This window comes from Panthera leo, chromosome F3 (genome assembly GCF_018350215.1).
Source record: "Panthera leo isolate Ple1 chromosome F3, P.leo_Ple1_pat1.1, whole genome shotgun sequence".
Classification (NCBI taxonomy): domain Eukaryota; kingdom Metazoa; phylum Chordata; class Mammalia; order Carnivora; family Felidae; genus Panthera; species Panthera leo.
Window position 1 is genome coordinate 41,719,324 of NC_056696.1, and position 16,963 is coordinate 41,736,286.

The following is a 16,963-nucleotide window of genomic DNA, read 5'->3' on the forward strand; positions in this document are numbered from 1 at the left end:
CCCAGTTTGGATAATAAATTACATGCTCATCCTACTCTGAAGGAGCAGGCCTTGATCAATTTCGGCTTTATTTCTGGTTGGCCATGTTGATTCCATTCCCAAACCCCACCTTTCCAGAATTCCCACTGTAATAACTCTCCTCTTCCTCATGCTGAGTCCAGACTTTGATCTGCCTGATCAGGAGCCAAGACTCTTGAGAGGCTAGCACAAGCAGTCGTATACAACTCAACTCCTCCACAGAATCTTCTTCATAAAATACCCTCTGGTCTAAATTTCCTTCCACCAGTGGACCTAGAAGGGTATAGCGGGTGCAGCCTCTGGAATTCTCCAAGGGATCATAGCCCAGCTCCACTTGGCCCTGCTGTAGCCAATACAGCCCTTTTTTGTCAGAACCTGTCAGGACCTCTATCCGGATGACTTTTTGTGGCTTCTCCAAAATCACTGTCAGGTAGTTGCCTCTTACAGGATTGAGAGTAGAGTAGCACTCTTTGTTCAGAGTATAAGCATATTGTGGAATACCATTCATTTCTGCCATCATGTCAGTGAGGACGCTGGCAACGGGGTTGTCTGGTTCACCAAACACCTTCTCCTTCTCCACAGGAAAGCATGTGTCCTCAAACGCAGGATACTTGCCTATGTGGAAGAAGACTGAGGGACTGAAACGAATTGGAACATTCTGGGCCAAGAGAAGGCGGAATTCAGAGAGAAACAAGTAAATGGGAATATCCTTATGGAAAAGGAGAAAGAGAGAGGCCAGGCGGGAGAGGTCACTGGTGTGGAAAACTTTCCCAGAGAGGCTTAGGCTGGAGAACTCCAGGATCGCCCAAGGTAGTTCTTTCCAGGCTGATAATGCCCAATAGATGGTAGAAATAAATTTGGAAGTGCAGTAAACATAATCTTCCATCATCAGAAAGTATTCAGAGAGGTTGATAGCAAAGTTCATGAGGAGGGCATAATGGACTTTCTGCCTGGAATAATGCGCTTCACAGCGTGAGGTACGACTAACATTATTCCGATCTCCTGGGAGAGGAGAGTCACCGAGACGACCGTGGATCATGAGCAGCTTCTGGGCCTCAATATGTGGTTTGAAGAGGTCTGAAATATTGGCAACTGTTCGTCTGAGCCATTCGGGGTCGGGATCTGACAGGTGGACCAGCACCACAATACAATTCAGCTCGTGTTCTGAGGAAGCTTGGAACAGGGACCGCAGAGTGTCCAAGAGGCAGCTCCCGTTAGGGCGTTGCTCTGAGGAAATCCCTATGGTCAGCAGTTCTAGGGGTGGAGGGAGACAAGGGAGACTTTAGCTCTTCAAGATGGGGGAAAGGTTCCTAGGACTTCCTCTCAGGTCTCCCCTTAATGCCACACCTGTGACAAATTCATATTTCCCTTCCTTGGGAGAGTGTGGTCCAGAGGTGAGGATAATCTCTGGTTAGAAGTTGCCAAGTGGTTTTATTTGATCACAACTTTAAAAGGCTATCGGTGGAAACTTTATGAAAAACAAGCTTCTCTCTGATGGGGGAGGCTGCCATGTACCAAAGGTAAACTTGCTGGCTTGGCCAGTTGGCCAGGCCTTGACCTCAGAGTTATCACAGCTACCTTGAATCAACCAGACCCCGATTGGAGGATCTCCAGGGACTCATGTAAACCCAAGGGTTCTGGCACCCTAGTGCGCAGCTAGTCAACATTCACCCTCCCCTTTCTCCCTCTGCTCAGTGCTTTTGACCATAGCTCCCTCCGGGTCCTCTCTCATCATGTCTTCCCCTCCCTGGGGAGCTATGAATGAGCTTCGCTATGGGGTGGCTCCTTAACGGGTCACTATGGACTTCTCAACTTGTTAGTCATTCAAGGGGGTGGCCAGTGGGAAGAAAGTACACTCAGAATTATGATCTACAGCACATTTCAGAGCTTGGTCCTCCCTCAGAGCAACCTGCTTTTCCATCAGACACGAGCTCACGTTCCCTTTTTACCCACCTTCCTTTTTCTTTTCTTTTCTCTTTTTTTTTTAAAGTTTATTTATTTTGAGAGACAGACAGACAGATAGGGAGAGAGGGAGAGAGAGAGGCAGAGAGAGACAGAGAGACAGAGAGCATCCCAAGCAGGCTCTGCACTGTCAGTGCAGAGCCTGATGCAGGACTCAATCCCATGAACCGTGAGATCATGACCTGAGCTGAAATCAAGAGTTGGAAGCGCAACTAAGCCACCCAGGCGCCCCTCCTCTCCCCTGCCCCCCCCCCGCCCCCCGCAATCTTCCTTTTTCTTATTGGAATACCTTGTCTGACTTTCTCCTAGTCTGACCACTCCCTCCCCTATACTCACTCTTCTCCTGGGGAGGGGATCCAGCCAGCAATTTGTACTTGGCCTGTTGGAGTAAAGGGGAGGCTTTCTGCATGTCCTTGAAGTTCTCTAGATGGTTTCTGCTCTCAGAGATCATTTGGTCCTGCCTGAGCTGCCACAGTATTTTCTTCTTTTCCTCCTGCTGAGGATAAGATGAGCATCAGCCCTGATATTCATCCTTAGACTCCTGGAGACAAATAAGGGGCAGATCCCCCTTTTAGGACAGGCGGGGCAAGCCCCAGGATCTGGTCACCGGGAGCCCAAGTGTTAGGACTCAGCTGACTGCTATCCCCACCTCGCCATGAGAACACACAGGACTTTCCAGAAGGAGTGGTGGGCCCTGGAGTCAGATAGGAAGTAAGAATGCTTATAGGAAGATCATAGGCTTATGCAGAGTAAGGACTTGCCTGCCCTACCCTGCCCCACATCTAACTTCTCCTACCGTTATCAGGCTGGCAAAAAGTCCTCTAACTCGGCTTAGACTGTGGCAGGTGCTGAAGACCAATGCCTGGTCCTGTCCTTCACGAAGTTATCCACAGTGCCTCAATTCTAAAACTCTTTCTTTTACTCCACTCTGACCATGCACACATTTCTGAACCATTTCCCCACATCACTTATGTTTTCCTCTAGATGGTTTGAGGCATTAAGGAAAAATGTAGACTTCCAAAACCTGAGCATTTGGTTTTCTCTGCTTGCAGCTGTTGTACACGTGGGAGAAGTTATTTTAGGGCTTTGTGTCTCAATTGCTTCGTAAGAGAAATGGGACGAATAACATCTCTCACTCGAGACTCTGGTGAGGAAAGTGCCCAGCACCCAGGCAGTCCCCATCACATGCAGGTCCTGCCAGTCAGCCTGGTTTTCTAGAAGTATCTGTGCATTGCTCTCTCTGCACTTAAACTGCCCTCTCTTCCTCCTTGCCTTTATTCAAGTCTTCTCCATCTTTCAAGGCTGGCTCAATATTTATCTTTTCTCTGACACTCTCCTGATTCTTCAAGTGCCCTCTTCTTAGAACTTCTATGATGATAACTAGAGTGTTTGGATAACTGGAAACCCATCCCCTCCTACCGAAGGATTGACAAACAGTCCGGTCTCAGCCTCTGGTTCTTACCAATGATAAGTTATATGTAAGATGCTCTTCATTATTCTCTTGGAGGAAGAAGCTCAGGAAGATTAAGGACACAACAACTATGATATATTTCCATAGGCAATGACGCATGGTGCGGGGGCCTGGAGGAGCTCTGCAAAGAAACGTGAGCGGGATATGACTCTTAAGTGCTTCCAGCTTACAGAAGCATAAGGATGTCCTCCTCCTACCAGGAAGCCTCCCACATCCTTTCCCCCTTCCCTCCGCCTGGACACCACTGCCGAATTATTTCCATAGTCTTTTCTCCACGCACTTCAACCCTCCCTCCTACTTGTAGCCATCTATGGAGAGACAAAGGTCAAGGAGTTTGATTCTCTTCCACTTCTACCATCTTCACCTCCTGTCTGGGTTTCCAGGTAAAATTGGAGTAGCTTCTTTTGTTTATCCACTCTTGGAGCAGAGACCCAACCACAGCGGACGTGTTGCCAAGAAGAGGAAATCAAGGGTTAGGCATTAATCATATTTTTCCCTAAACTCTGAATTCAAGTCAAAGACTCTACTTGGATGTTATTGATCAATAAATAACTGTTTATTATTGTCTTGTCTGTTAGCTCCCTGTTTACTTTTGTGCCTGATCATTTCCAGGATTACGTTAGGCAGATTATGATGTTTTGAATCAACTCAGAGGGACCAAGAGAAACTCTTGTTGGTATATCTCCCCCCCCCCAACCTGGACTGGTAAGTAGGTTGCAAACTAAAAGTGACCAGAAATTTCTAATCACGTGAAAGTCTTTACCATGTTTGGAGTGCTATGTCCTTCGGAGTCTTTTTGTTTAACAGAAGATGAGGGCTGGCATTTCTCTGAAATCAAAGAGAAAAAACTTTAATATTTTTATGCATGCAGGATAGGGTCCCAGAGTGGCTCTTCTGAGGTAGCAGAAACTAGTCACCCCTCCCAGGAAACCCTGCTTGACAACCATTGTCCACCCTGAATGGGGGGGCTGGTTACCACTCCAGCCTCACATCGAGCACCTGTTTCTGGATAAGGTGAGGCTGAAGTTAAAAAAATTTTTTTTTAACATTTATTCATTTCAGAGAGACAGAGAGAGAGACAGAGCATGAGCAGGGGAGGGGCAGAGAGAGGGAGAGGGAGACACAGAATCAGAAGCAGGCTCCAGGCTCCGAGCTCTCAGCCCAGGGCCCAACGCGGGGCTTGAACTCATGAACCATGAGATCATGAACTGAGCCAAAGTCAGACACTTAGCCGACAGCCACCCAGGTGCCCCAAAATGCAACTGATTTTTGTGTGTTGACTTTGTATCCTGCTTTTTAACTGAAATAGTTTATTAGTTCCGACAGATTTTATTTGTGAGGAATCTTTAGTATTTTCTACCTGTAAGAAATATCACCTGCAAACAGAAAATTTTACTTCTCCCTTTCCAATTTTGGATGTCTTTTATTTCTTTCTCTTGCCTAAGTGCTCTTGCTAGAACTTCCAATAGTACGTTGAGTAGAAGTGATGAGGTGTAAGCATTTTTAGCTATAAACTTTCCCTTTAGAGTCACTTTCAATGTGTCCCATAAATTTTGGTATATTGTTTTTTTAAATTTTCATTCATTTAAATATTTTCTAATTTCCTTTGTGATTTCTTTTTTGATCCATTGATTAAAAGTGTGTTATTTAGGGGACCCTGGATGGCTCAGTCGGTTAAGCATGTGACTCTTGATTTCAGCTCAGGTCATGGTCTCGTGGTTCTTGGGATCAACCCCCTTGTTGGCCTTGTGCTGACAGCGCAGAGCCTGCTTGGGATTCTCTCTCTCCTTCTCTCTCTCTTTTTTTAAAAAAATTTTTTTCAATGTTTGTTTATTTTTGAGAGACAGAGACAGAGTGTGAGCGGGGGAGGGGCAGAGAGAGAAGGAGACACAGAATCCGAAGCAGGACCCAGGCTCTGAGCTGTCAGCACAGAGACAGATGTGGGGCTTGAACTCATGAACCATAAGATCATGACCTAAGCCGAGGTTGGACACTTAACTGACTGAGCCACCCAGGCACCCCTCTCTCTCCTCTCTTTGCCCTTCTCCCTCCTCACATGTGCTCTCTCTCAAAAAAAAAAAAAGTTTTTTTAAGTGTGTTATTTAATTCCCCCAATTTTGTGAAATGTCCAGTTTTCCTTTTATTATTGATTGCTAACTTTATCCTATTTTGGTAAAAGAACATACTTTGAATGATATCTATTTTTTTTTACAAAATGCATTGAAGCTTAATCTGTGGCCTGACATATGGTATATCCTGGAAAATGCCCCATGCACTTGAGAAGAATGTGTATTCTCTTGTTGGGTAAAGTGCTCTGAAATGCCTGCTAAATCTAGTTGGTTTATTGTGCAGTTTAAGTCCTCTATTTCCTTATTTATTTTATGTTTGGTTGTCCTGTTCATCATTGTCAGTAGGGTACTGAATTGTTTAAATATTATTGTATTTCTCCCTTTAATTCCATCAGTTTTTGCTGCTTATATTTTGAAGACTTGCTATTAGGTATGTAAATGTTCATAACTGTTGTATTTCTTTGCTGTGTTGAACACTTATTAACGAACACTTATAATGTCCTTCTTTGTCCCTTGTAAACTTTTTTGATTTAATGTCTATTTTGTTTGTTATTAGTTCAGCTACCCCTTCTCTTTTGCTTACTATACGCATGGAATTTTTTCCCCATCTTTTCACTTGCAATCTGTTAGTTTCTTTGGATTTAAAGTGAATCTCTCATAGATAGCACATAGTTGGATCCGATTTATAAGTCAATTCTGCCAATCTCTGGATTGGAGAGTTTAATCAGTTTGCATTTAAAGTAATTACTCCTAAGGAGACTCTTACTTCTGACATTTTATTGTGTGTTTTTCATAGTATTTTTGTCCCTTATTTCCTGTATTACCATCTACTTTTGTATCTAGTTGGATTTTTTTAAAGCAAAATGTTTTAATTATCTTCTCATTTCCTTTTGTGTATATTTGATACACAAATATCAAATATTGTGGTTGCCATGGGGGATTATACTTAACACCCTAAACTTATAACTCTTTAATTTGAATTTATACTCGTTTAACTTCAGTAACACAGAAACTGCTCCTTTACAGTTCCACTCTCCCCGCTTTTGGTTGTTTTTGTCACAAAATTACATCTTTATACATTGTGTGCCGTGAACTAAGACTTTTAAAAAAAAATTTTTTTTTAATGTTTATTTATTTTTGAGACAGAGAGAGAGACACAGCATGAGCAGGGAAGGGGCAGAGAGAGCGAGGGAGACACAGAATGTGAAGCAGGCTCCAGGCTCTGAGCTGTCGGCACAGAGCCCGACGCGGGGCTCGAACTCACGAACCGTGAGATCATGACCTGAGCCGAAGTCGGCCGCTTAACCGACGGAGCCACCCAGGCGCCCCGAATACTTCTTTTTAAATGCGCTACTCTCTAATAGAAGTTAGCTACTTCTAGTTACCTACCAGTTATCTAGAAGATAAGATTTAGAGCTACAAACCAAAGTTAAAGTCATACTAGCTTTTACACCAATAGTTTTTCTTTAAATATATTAGTCTCTTAAGTCATGTAGAAGACAAAAAGTATAATCAAAAACCATTGTTACAATAATACTAGCTTTCATCATTGCCGGTATATTTACCTTTATTGAGATCTTTATTTCTCCATATGGCTTTGAGTTACTGTCTCATGTTCTTTCATTTCAGGCTCAATGCTTCCTTGAGCCTGAATTTTTCAATGCTTCAATTTCCTGTGGAGCAGGTCCACTGGTTATAGATTCCTTTGGCTTTTATCTAGTAATATCTTAATTCCTCCCTCCTTTTTGGACAGTTTTGCTGGATAATGGATTCTTCATTGACAATTGTTTTCCTTTTAGTACTTTGAACATGTTGGCCCACTGTCTTCTTGCCCCCAAAAGATTCTGATTAGAAAGGTGTTAATAATTTTATGGAGGATTGCATGTATGTGATGATTTGCTTCTCTCTTGCTGCTTTCAAGACTCTCTCTCTGGTTTCGACTTTTGAAAGTTTGATTATAATGTGTTTTGGTGTGAGTCTTTTTGAGTTCATCTTACTTGGAGTTTCGAACTTCTTGGATGTTTATAGCCATCAAACTTGAGATGATTTCAGCTATTATTTCTTCAAATATCCTCTCTGCTCTTTTCTGTCTCTTCTCCTTCTGAGTCTCCCACAGTGCTTATGTTGGTCTGCTTTCTGAGCTGAGATATCCATTTTCTGCCCTCAGACATCGACATGCCTGGTTCTCAGGCCTTTGGACTCAGACTGTGATTACATCATCAACTACTCTGGTTCCTGGGCCTTCGAGTTTGGACTGGAACCACACCACTAGCTTTCCTGACCCTCCAGTTTGTAGACAGCAAGTTGTTGAATTCTCAACCTCCACTCCATAACTGTGTGAGCTAATCTCTCATAATAATCTCTTTCTCTCTCTCTCTCTTCTCTCTCTCTCCCTCTCTCTCTATCATCTCCTATTGACTTTGTTTCTCTGGAGAACCCAGACTAACACAGGCACTTATTATGGATCTAAGGTTATTAATGTAATCAAGTCAGATCCAGGAGATAAACTCCCTTTCTGACTTGAGACTTCCATTCCCTCAAGGCTTTTGACAACACATACACACATTTTCATATATATATAAAAGTTTCAACCACAACACGTGAAAGTCCTCACCTTTACTGGAGGTGTAGTTCTGAGGCTTTTTTTGGGGGGGGGGTGCAGAAGAACTCAGCTTCACAACTCCTGAGGCTTCAAGGTTTTCTCCAAAGTCAAGAAGAAAATACAATATTTGTGGGAGCTAGATGAGGCCAGAATGTGCATCCTCTAAGGCAAGGCAAAGTTGGTCACTGCTTTCAGGTGACACTCCACCTACAACTATTGTCCTCTCTGAATGGGACCTGTTTACCTCTCCAACTTCACACGAAACACCAGCTCCTTGGTAAGGGTTGCAGGGAAATGGTGAGGAAGTTTTGACATCAGTGTCCTGGGATTCTGACCTAGATCCAGGACTGTGGACTGGGCCACATTTTTCTCCAAATAGGAATCGTTTTATTGATATTGTCTCCAAATTCAAATCAATATATGTTTAATGTAAAACATTGGATCAATTACGAAAGAAAAGAATAAAAATTACTCAAAATCCCAATGGCAGGAGATAATCTTTGGCTAGCACCTGGTGAACATCTGTAATCAAAATGAGAAGAGCAGATTGGAATCTGGCTTTATGGCAACAGAGGTCAAGTCACTCGGAAGCTCCCCAAGAAAGTCTGTTGGGCAACCTGACTTACCAAGTGTGGCAATCTCGTAGAGAGTTTAGGGAAGAAGTAAATCTATCTCCACAAATTTACCAATTTCAGTTTCCTTGGGTGATTTTCAATTCCCACTTATTCCAGACATGCTGTCTCTTTCCCTGAAAATCTCCTTCCACTTTATCTTGTCATCTTCCTTGTCATCATTAATAATTAATGTCCTAAGTCTGTCTTTCCAACCTCCAGCTCCCTCGCCCACCTCCCCCATTTTTGGACTGCTCTGAATAAAACATACACTTAGTCACTATCTAAGAAAAATTAATGGCAATAGAATACTATCACTTTTATAAGTCCAGGATTACAGTGTCCTCTTTTAAGAATATCTCTCCAAAAGAACTAGGTCTGCATTAAGAACCAGCTTTTATTTTGTGATAATGTTGCTTTGATAAAGCCATTTGCTTAAAAATGGGATTCCCTCTTTCCTTCCCCTCTTCTTTTTGATTCAGCATCCCCATTCTTCCTTCCTCTCTTCTTCTTTTTGATTCAGCATCCCCATTCTCTTGGGTTCTTAATCTATGTTATCCCCTTTATATTCTTTTGTTTCTTCTCCCTGTAGCCAAAGACCATTTTAAAGGAATGATGTTGAGGGGCACCTGGCTGGCTCAGTCTATACAGCATGCAACTCTTGATCTCAGGGTCATGTGCTTGAGCCACATGCTGGGTATATAGACTACTTAAAGAAAAAAAAAAGAAATAAAAGATTATGTTAAGAATAATGGGCATAAAGAGCCACAGGCAGAGTGTAATCTCAGCAGGAGGAGGCTGTGGCCAAGGCCTGCTGTGTAGGTACAGACTGGGCATGGCTGTGGCCTGGGCCCACAATGCAGGCTCATGGGTGGCACCCCTGGAAGCCTCTTCAACATGCCCTCAATGCTGGTGGGGCTTTATGGGGCCTAGCAAGGGCTCAGGCCAAGGGCAAGGTAGGAGACTGGTGGGTACCACTGTCTTCCTTAGAAGAAGCAAAACACATCTATCTGCTCTGTTGCAGGACTGATGCTGTGGTTGGATATTTAGAGGACATTATCATCAACAAAGAGTTCTAGGAGTCACAGGGAAATTCCATGGACAAATACTATCAGGAATTTGAATACAGGAATTATAAAATTGCTTATGCTGCTTATATTTTAACAAAACATATTTACTTAGTAGAAAAGCATACGAAAGAACAGCTGCTGGAGCTTTCCTGGATTTAACTTGGTGACTTTCACATTACAGCCCACAAAGATGAAATGATTGGTAACGTATTTGACAGGCTGCTCCCGTTTATGGATTCTCTGTCTTTCAAAGAAATGTTTCTGAACTACAAAGCAGAAAAGGGAGGTACACGAAACAACCAGTGGGTTAGTGGCTACTTCATGGTGAACATTATCTTTCTGTCATCCAGAGCACTGCAACACTAGCTTTCACCTCCAGCCAATGGGATTGCTTTGGACACTACAGCCCAATAGGTTGGGGGAAGATTAGGCTAACAATGACAGAAGAATAGGTCTTAGGAAACCTGAATTTGTTTGTGCCTGCTCATTAATGTTAAGTATCAATGAATAATAACACAAATCCAGAAGATTTCATGTTATTAAGACAATACTCCCCAAATTGATAGGCAGATTTAATACAGTCCCCATCAAAATTCCAAGATAAAACAACGCTGTTTCTCCCTCTAGGCTACCTACTCACAACATTTCACTTCTGACACCAGATATATGGGTTTTTCCACAACAAGCAATTTAACTCAATTCTGATACTATCTACTTGGAGTTAATATCAGATCCTACAGGTTAAGGGCTCAGTCCCACAAGACTGCTTCCCACTTCAGCTGCCAACTGCAAGTTTGGGCCTCTGGTATTTCTGACCAATAGGCTATAAATTGGGGATTCTCACAATTCCATCTTTGGATTTGGCAATTTGCTAGAGTGGCTCACAGAATTCAGGGAAACACATTTGCCAGTTTCTTATATCATAAAGGATACAAATGAATACCCAGATGAAGAGGTACATAAGGCATGATCTGGAAGGGTCTCAAAGGTAGGAGCTTCAGTTCTTATAAAATTGGAGTGTGCCATTCTCCTGGCATGTGGATGTATTCACCAACGTGGAAGCTCTCCAAACCCCTTACTTTAGTGATTTTTATGGAGGCTTCATCATGTAGGCATGATCAATTATTAACTCCATCTCTAGCCCCACCTCCCTCCCTGGAGGATGGAGAGGGTGTAAGACTGAAAGTTCCAAGCTTCTAATCATGGCTTGGTCTTTCTGGTGACTAGCCCCCATCCAGGAGCCCATCAAGAGTTGGCTCATTAGAACAAAAGATACTCCTATCACTCAGGAGATTATAAATGTTTTGGGAGCTCTGTGTCAGGAATTGGGGGCATATCTATCTATATCTATATCTATATCTATATCTATATCTATATCTATATCTATATCTATATCTATATCTATATCTATATCATCTATATCTATCATATCTATTACTATATACCCATATCTATATCTATGTGATTTCACAATTCCAACTGTTTTTTTTCTTCTTCAAGAAATTGATGAGCTGATCCTAAAATTTACATGGAAATGTAAAGGACCCAGAATAGCCAAAACAATCTGGAAAAGACCCATAAAACACCATCAGACAAAGTTAGGGGACTCACATTTCCTGATTTTAAAATTTAACTACAAAGCTACAGTAATTAAGACAGTGTGATCGTGGCATTAATGACACACAGATCAATGGAATAGAAGAAAGTTCAGAAATTGCCAAGATAATAAAATGGGAGAAAGAATAGTTTTTTTTTCAACAAAGCGTGTTGAAACTGAATATCCACATGCAAAAGGATGAAGTTAGACTACTACTCCACAAATACTGACTCAAAATAGATAAAGAACTAAATTTATAAGACTCTTGGAAGAAAACATAGATATAAATCTTCATAATCTTGTATTAAGCAATCGTGTCTGAGACATGACAACAAAAATATAAGCAATCAGAGGAAAGTAATGAATTGGACTTCTTCAAAATTAAAAACCTTTGTGCTTCAATGGATACTAAGGAGAAAGTGAAAAAGACAAGCCACAGAATGAGAGAATATCTGCAAATCATATATCTGATAAAGGACTAGTATCCAGCGTATATAAAAAATTGTTACAATAAAATGACAAACAACCCATTTATGAACGGGCAAAGTATTTGAATAGACATTTTACCAAAGTAGATATACAAATGGCTAATAAGCACATGAAAATATGCTCAATATCATTAGTCAATAGGGAAATGAAAATCAAAACCACAATGACATACTATGTCATACCTACTAGAATGGCCATAATAAAAAAGACAGACAATGACAAGTGTTGGTGAGGATGTGGAGAAGTTGGAACCCTCATACATTGTTGGTGGGAATGTAAACTGGTACGACTGCTTTGGAAAACAGTTTTACAGTTCCTCAAAAAGTTAAACATTAAGTTATTGTATGACATGGCAATTCCACTCCTAGGTGTGTACCTAAGAGAAATGGAAATATATGTCCACACAAAAATTTGTACATGAATATTCACATAAGCATTATTCGAAATAGCCTAAAAGTGGAACCAATCCAAATGTCCATCAACTGATAAACAGATAAATAAAACATGATATTCCATACGATGGAATGTTAGTCAGACATTAAAAGGAATGGAGTGCTTACACATGCTATAGCATGTATGAACCTTGAAAACATCATGCTAAGTGAAAGAAGGCAGACATAAAAGGCCACATATTGTATGATTTCATTTATATGAAACATCCAGAATAGCAGATCTATGGAGACAGAAAGTAGATTACAGGTTGCTAGCAATTTGGGAGAGGGGGGAATAGGGAAAATTGATAATGAAAACTGGGAGAAATAAGCCTGTAGTGGTCCCTAGGATCGATATGATGCTTCAAACATAATATTGGAGGAAAACATTAACTAGAACTGTACAATAAACAATACAGCTCTAAGAAAAACCTCTATTGAAATGTCTCTCTGGGGAGGCGGTTGATTTATGTTGCTGAAGCCAAGCAGCTGGGAACGCCTGGCCCGCTCAGGGTGGACAGCCACCTGCTTCTTTTGCTGGTACTTCTCCGCTTTCTCAGAGACCATGACCACCTGCTATGGGTCTAATCAGATTCTTTGTGCTTGCTCAACCACAGATTACTCCCGCTACGTGCTTAAACAAGTTCTGTTTTCCTCCTAAGAATACTCTTTAAACAGTATAATAAATTGTGATGCCTACTGATGATTGATGTGGTTTTCTCAATTAATATGAGAATGAGGAGTTGCTCCGGGCGACCGTCTTTCCAAACTGTCGTCCCCTGCTCCCTTTCTCTTGCAGCTGACTTCTTTATACCTCATTCTTCTCCCAAACGCCGGGAAGAAAATGGCATAAGCCCACTGACCCAACCAAAGGAGGGACGTGGAGATTCGGCGCACAGTGAAGCAAGGCTTTGATCAACTTCCTTGCAAGAATGGGTGTCTGATGGACAGACACACTCAGGGCAGTTACAGCAGACAATTTATCTCCTAGTGTGCAAGTCCCTCCTCTGATTCCTCATTGGCTGAGTAATACAGAGGTTACAGCCTTACCCAGACATCGCCTATGCCCATGTAAGGCAAAAGAAGTTTGATTGGTACAAATGTACATTTTCTGAGGTGAGGCGGAAACTTTCAGTCCCTCCTTTGTTCTTTGGTGCATGCTCATTGCAAAGCCCATGAAAATAAGCCCGTGAAATGGAGAGGGGAGGAAGACCAGGAAGTGAAGTGTCTAAGAGTTTGGGACTCCATTATGGGGGGTGGTTCATATATATTTCCAACAGATTGTAAACCTACTGTTAACTAGACAGCGCAGCTTTTATTTGGTATTTCTGAAAACGAATCATCTCCCTTCTCACAAAACAGTTTCTTTTGGGGGTGATTAAAATGTTCTGGAATTAGATACTGGTGATGGTTGCACAACTTTGCGAATATGCTAAAAAATACTTACTGAATTGTACACTTTAAAAGGGTGATTTTTATGGTGTATGAATTATATCTAAATTAAAAAAAAAACCCTAAGGGCCTGAAAACAAAATTACCTGACTCTTCAGGGACTGCTGTTTCTTCTAAAATATATTCTTATATTCAGTAACTCTAGTATTCCTCCCAGAGTAAATACCTGTCCCAGGTGTTTCTGAGTCAAGCTACTCCAGAGTCAGTTGATGTTGAACATTCCACCTGGGACCCCCTTCCCTCAGCACACATACTGAACCCTCTCTTCCAAATACCAGAGACAGGATTTGCACAAATCTTTTGTGTGTTCACAGCTCTTTCACTTGGGCAAGCGTTTCAGTTTTTCAGCCCCAGAGGCTCAGCTATGCGGTGATTTTGAGGGTTTGGGAGTGTTTCTCTAAGGTGTTACTCAAACTAGCTGCCCCTTCTTAAGTTTTATGAAGATCCTATTTTCTGCCCACCATTCTAAGAAAGTCACAGCTGGTTTTGGCTGTAGGAATCATTTGAAAGAGATGTTCTTTGCCTAAAAGATAGATGTAAAACTCAACTCCTAGGCTTATGTGTGCAGTCCTTTTTCCTAAAAGGACCATATCTTCTGCTGATCCTGATGTAGTTCCACTGTTTGTATGAGAAACCTCTTTCTTAAAAAAGCATTATTTTTGAAAAGTATTTTTGATAAATATTCACGTTAACTTAGTGGGTTTATTCTTGGAATTTTAAATGATCACTTACTTAAGGACAAAATATTACATATCGTGTGCTCTCTAGTTGTTAGTACTGTGAAGAAAAGGATAGTATATGTATTGGAGTTCCTAGTTTCCTGGGCACCCATAAATGGATGCCGCGTGCTGGAAGCAAACTAAACAGGCATCTTTTTCTTACGGCATGTTAGGTGTGTTTGTACAGGTTTGCTTAAAATCCTTTCTGTATAAATAAGTTCATTAGGTTTTCTTTTGGTGTAGGAGCAAGTTTGGTAAAAAGGCAACTGACTCCGTAAGCTACGAAATTCCACCTAAATCCTTCTTCCGTCAAAATCTGTTCTCCCATCATGCTATTCTCCAGTCTTGCTTGGCATGAGTAAGAGGTAGCAAACAGCTTTTCTAGCTGCCTATTTGGCTTTGGTTTAGTAAAATGTTTGCTATAATGTTACCAGAAATATATATGTCAAACCTTTGAGGCTAGACCAGGCAATCCCAGTGAGCTCAGGTCACGGGAGGTGGATGAACCCAGGGGTGGAGAGCTGCTGGCACCAGAAAACCACAGGCAATTGCACCCAACTCACAAAACAACTGCTTTAGTCATACTACCTAGTCTGCCACCCATCTCACCCCAGGACAAACAGCATTAGGGGGAGACATTCCTCCAATTGTAATTCATTAATCCCCAGGGATTTAGAAGAAGGTATAGAGAAGCAAGTTCCAGAATTTAGTTCCTACTTGCTTTGCTCATTCTCACAGGCATGGTGTTTTTGAACTATCCTGACCTTACCTTTGAAAATACCAGAATGTATACATAGAGAGCCCTTGGACTGCTTGAATGATAGGGGGAAGGTTAAGGGTAAAAGGAAGGAAAAACACATCCTTTAATGTAAAACATCCTTTTGAGGGCACTTGTTATGGAATTGGGTGGGGAATGAGCAGAAGAAAGAATCCCATACTCAAGGAGTTATAGTTGGAGGTCATAGGACATGGATGATGAACAAGACCTAGTAATCCAGCTGTCCATTCTCAGGCTCTCCATGTTCATTTCCCATCCCACACCCCGACTCGCATTACTGAACCAAGAAGAATTTATGCAGTTGTCCAGTGTTGGAGCAGTAACTGGAGAAGAGTGCCTTTCTGCTATGGGTAGAGTAGGAGTTAATGACAGAGTTTCCCCTCCAGGTGATGGTGACTCTTGGGGAGGCAGAGTTGAGCTACAAAGTTTAGCTATCCCTCTCCCCGTGTGATTTTCTCTCCTGTGCCAGTCCTAGAGGAGACAGAATTTGGGGCTTCCACTGGGGCTTCATCCAGACAAATGAAAGCAAGATGAAACGGAATAAAATCCAATAGGGCTTGAAAGTCAAAGTTGGTTGCCCCTGCCAGGGAACACCCTTCTGACAGTCATTGCTCTGAATGGGGGTGGGGGATGAGTAGAACCTTCACCTCTATTCCAAGGGTGGGGGTTACTTGAAGGAAGGAAGCTCTGATATCTAGCATGTACACACTTTGGTGAATATGTGGGTTTGTTTGCTCAGCAGCCAGTTCAATGTTTTTCTAAATATGCTTCCTTGTTCTGCAGAGGCTGGCAAGCTAAAACCTACATTTCTCAGATTCCTTAGTAGGTAATGTTCCAATATGATTTAGATTTAGATTTAGATTTAGATTTAGATTTCTGTATTTAGATGGACATGTATGAGATCTCACTGAGGTGAAAAAAAGTTACATTTATAAAATGAGGATGATAATAACACCTACTTCATTGGGTTTGATGTCCTATAGCTATATGGATAAACATATATGTATATGTATAAACTATATGGCATATTATACATAGAGAATATAGTATATATGTTTATATATATACTACATATAAAAAATTATATATATAGCCATTGTATAATGATATACTATATTTTATATATAGAGTATAATAGAGTGTCTGGCTCATGCTAAGCAGTATATGTATGTTAGCTATGAATATATTAATATTTTAAAAGATCTCCAAGTGATTCTAAAATGTAGCCAAGGTTGGGAACCACTAATTTAAGACCTTATAACCATGGTAAGAAATTTGGGCTTAAATTTAATGTAATCGGAAAATACGGAAGGGCTTTACGCAAGGAAATCATATGATTTTACTTATATTTTTAAAAACTGCTCAGGCTTCAGTATAGAGAGAGAATTTGAGAGTGGGCAAACAGCAGAAGGAAGAAAAGACTTACGTATTACAGGTGTTCAGGTAAGAGAAGATGGTAGTTTTATAATGGAAACAGAAATATAGTTGGGTTTGTAATATTTTGGAAATTGATTTGACCAGCAGTACTGATGGATTGAATGTGGGTACGAGAAGGTGATGTGGCATGCCCAAGTCGAGTCCAAAGGAAATGAATCAGAATATCTGGGGCATCACTGACAGCATCTCAGTCTGTCAGACATACTAGCAATACCATTGGGTCTGCTGGATCATAAGGCCCAAGTGGCAGCGTAGTT

The 16,963-nt window shown here is 41.4% G+C and overlaps 1 protein-coding gene across 15 annotated transcripts in view; it reads right to left on the bottom strand.

Moving 5' to 3' along the window:
* Positions 1 to 32: 32 nt before the first annotated feature.
* LOC122212131 (alpha-1,3-mannosyl-glycoprotein 4-beta-N-acetylglucosaminyltransferase-like protein MGAT4E) overlaps positions 33 to 16,963 on the bottom strand; it is a 31,550-nt gene continuing 14,619 nt past the window's right edge. For 6 of the 15 annotated variants that reach the window (XM_042925817.1, XM_042925820.1, XM_042925816.1 and 3 more), the window contains 5 exons: positions 4,215 to 4,279; positions 3,816 to 3,868; positions 3,443 to 3,572; positions 2,317 to 2,476; positions 33 to 1,272 (listed from right to left, as the gene is read on the bottom strand). In XM_042925817.1, coding sequence (XP_042781751.1) covers positions 68 to 1,272; positions 2,317 to 2,476; positions 3,443 to 3,550 — 1,473 coding nt within the window. In that variant the 5' untranslated portion in view covers positions 3,551 to 3,572; positions 3,816 to 3,868; positions 4,215 to 4,279 and the 3' untranslated portion in view covers positions 33 to 67. Of the gene's footprint in view, positions 1,273 to 2,316; positions 2,477 to 3,442; positions 3,573 to 3,731; positions 3,869 to 4,214; positions 4,280 to 8,134; positions 8,154 to 16,963 lie in introns of those variants that run through there. The other 9 variants (XM_042925829.1, XM_042925827.1, XM_042925830.1 and 6 more) reach the window with 6 other exon arrangements.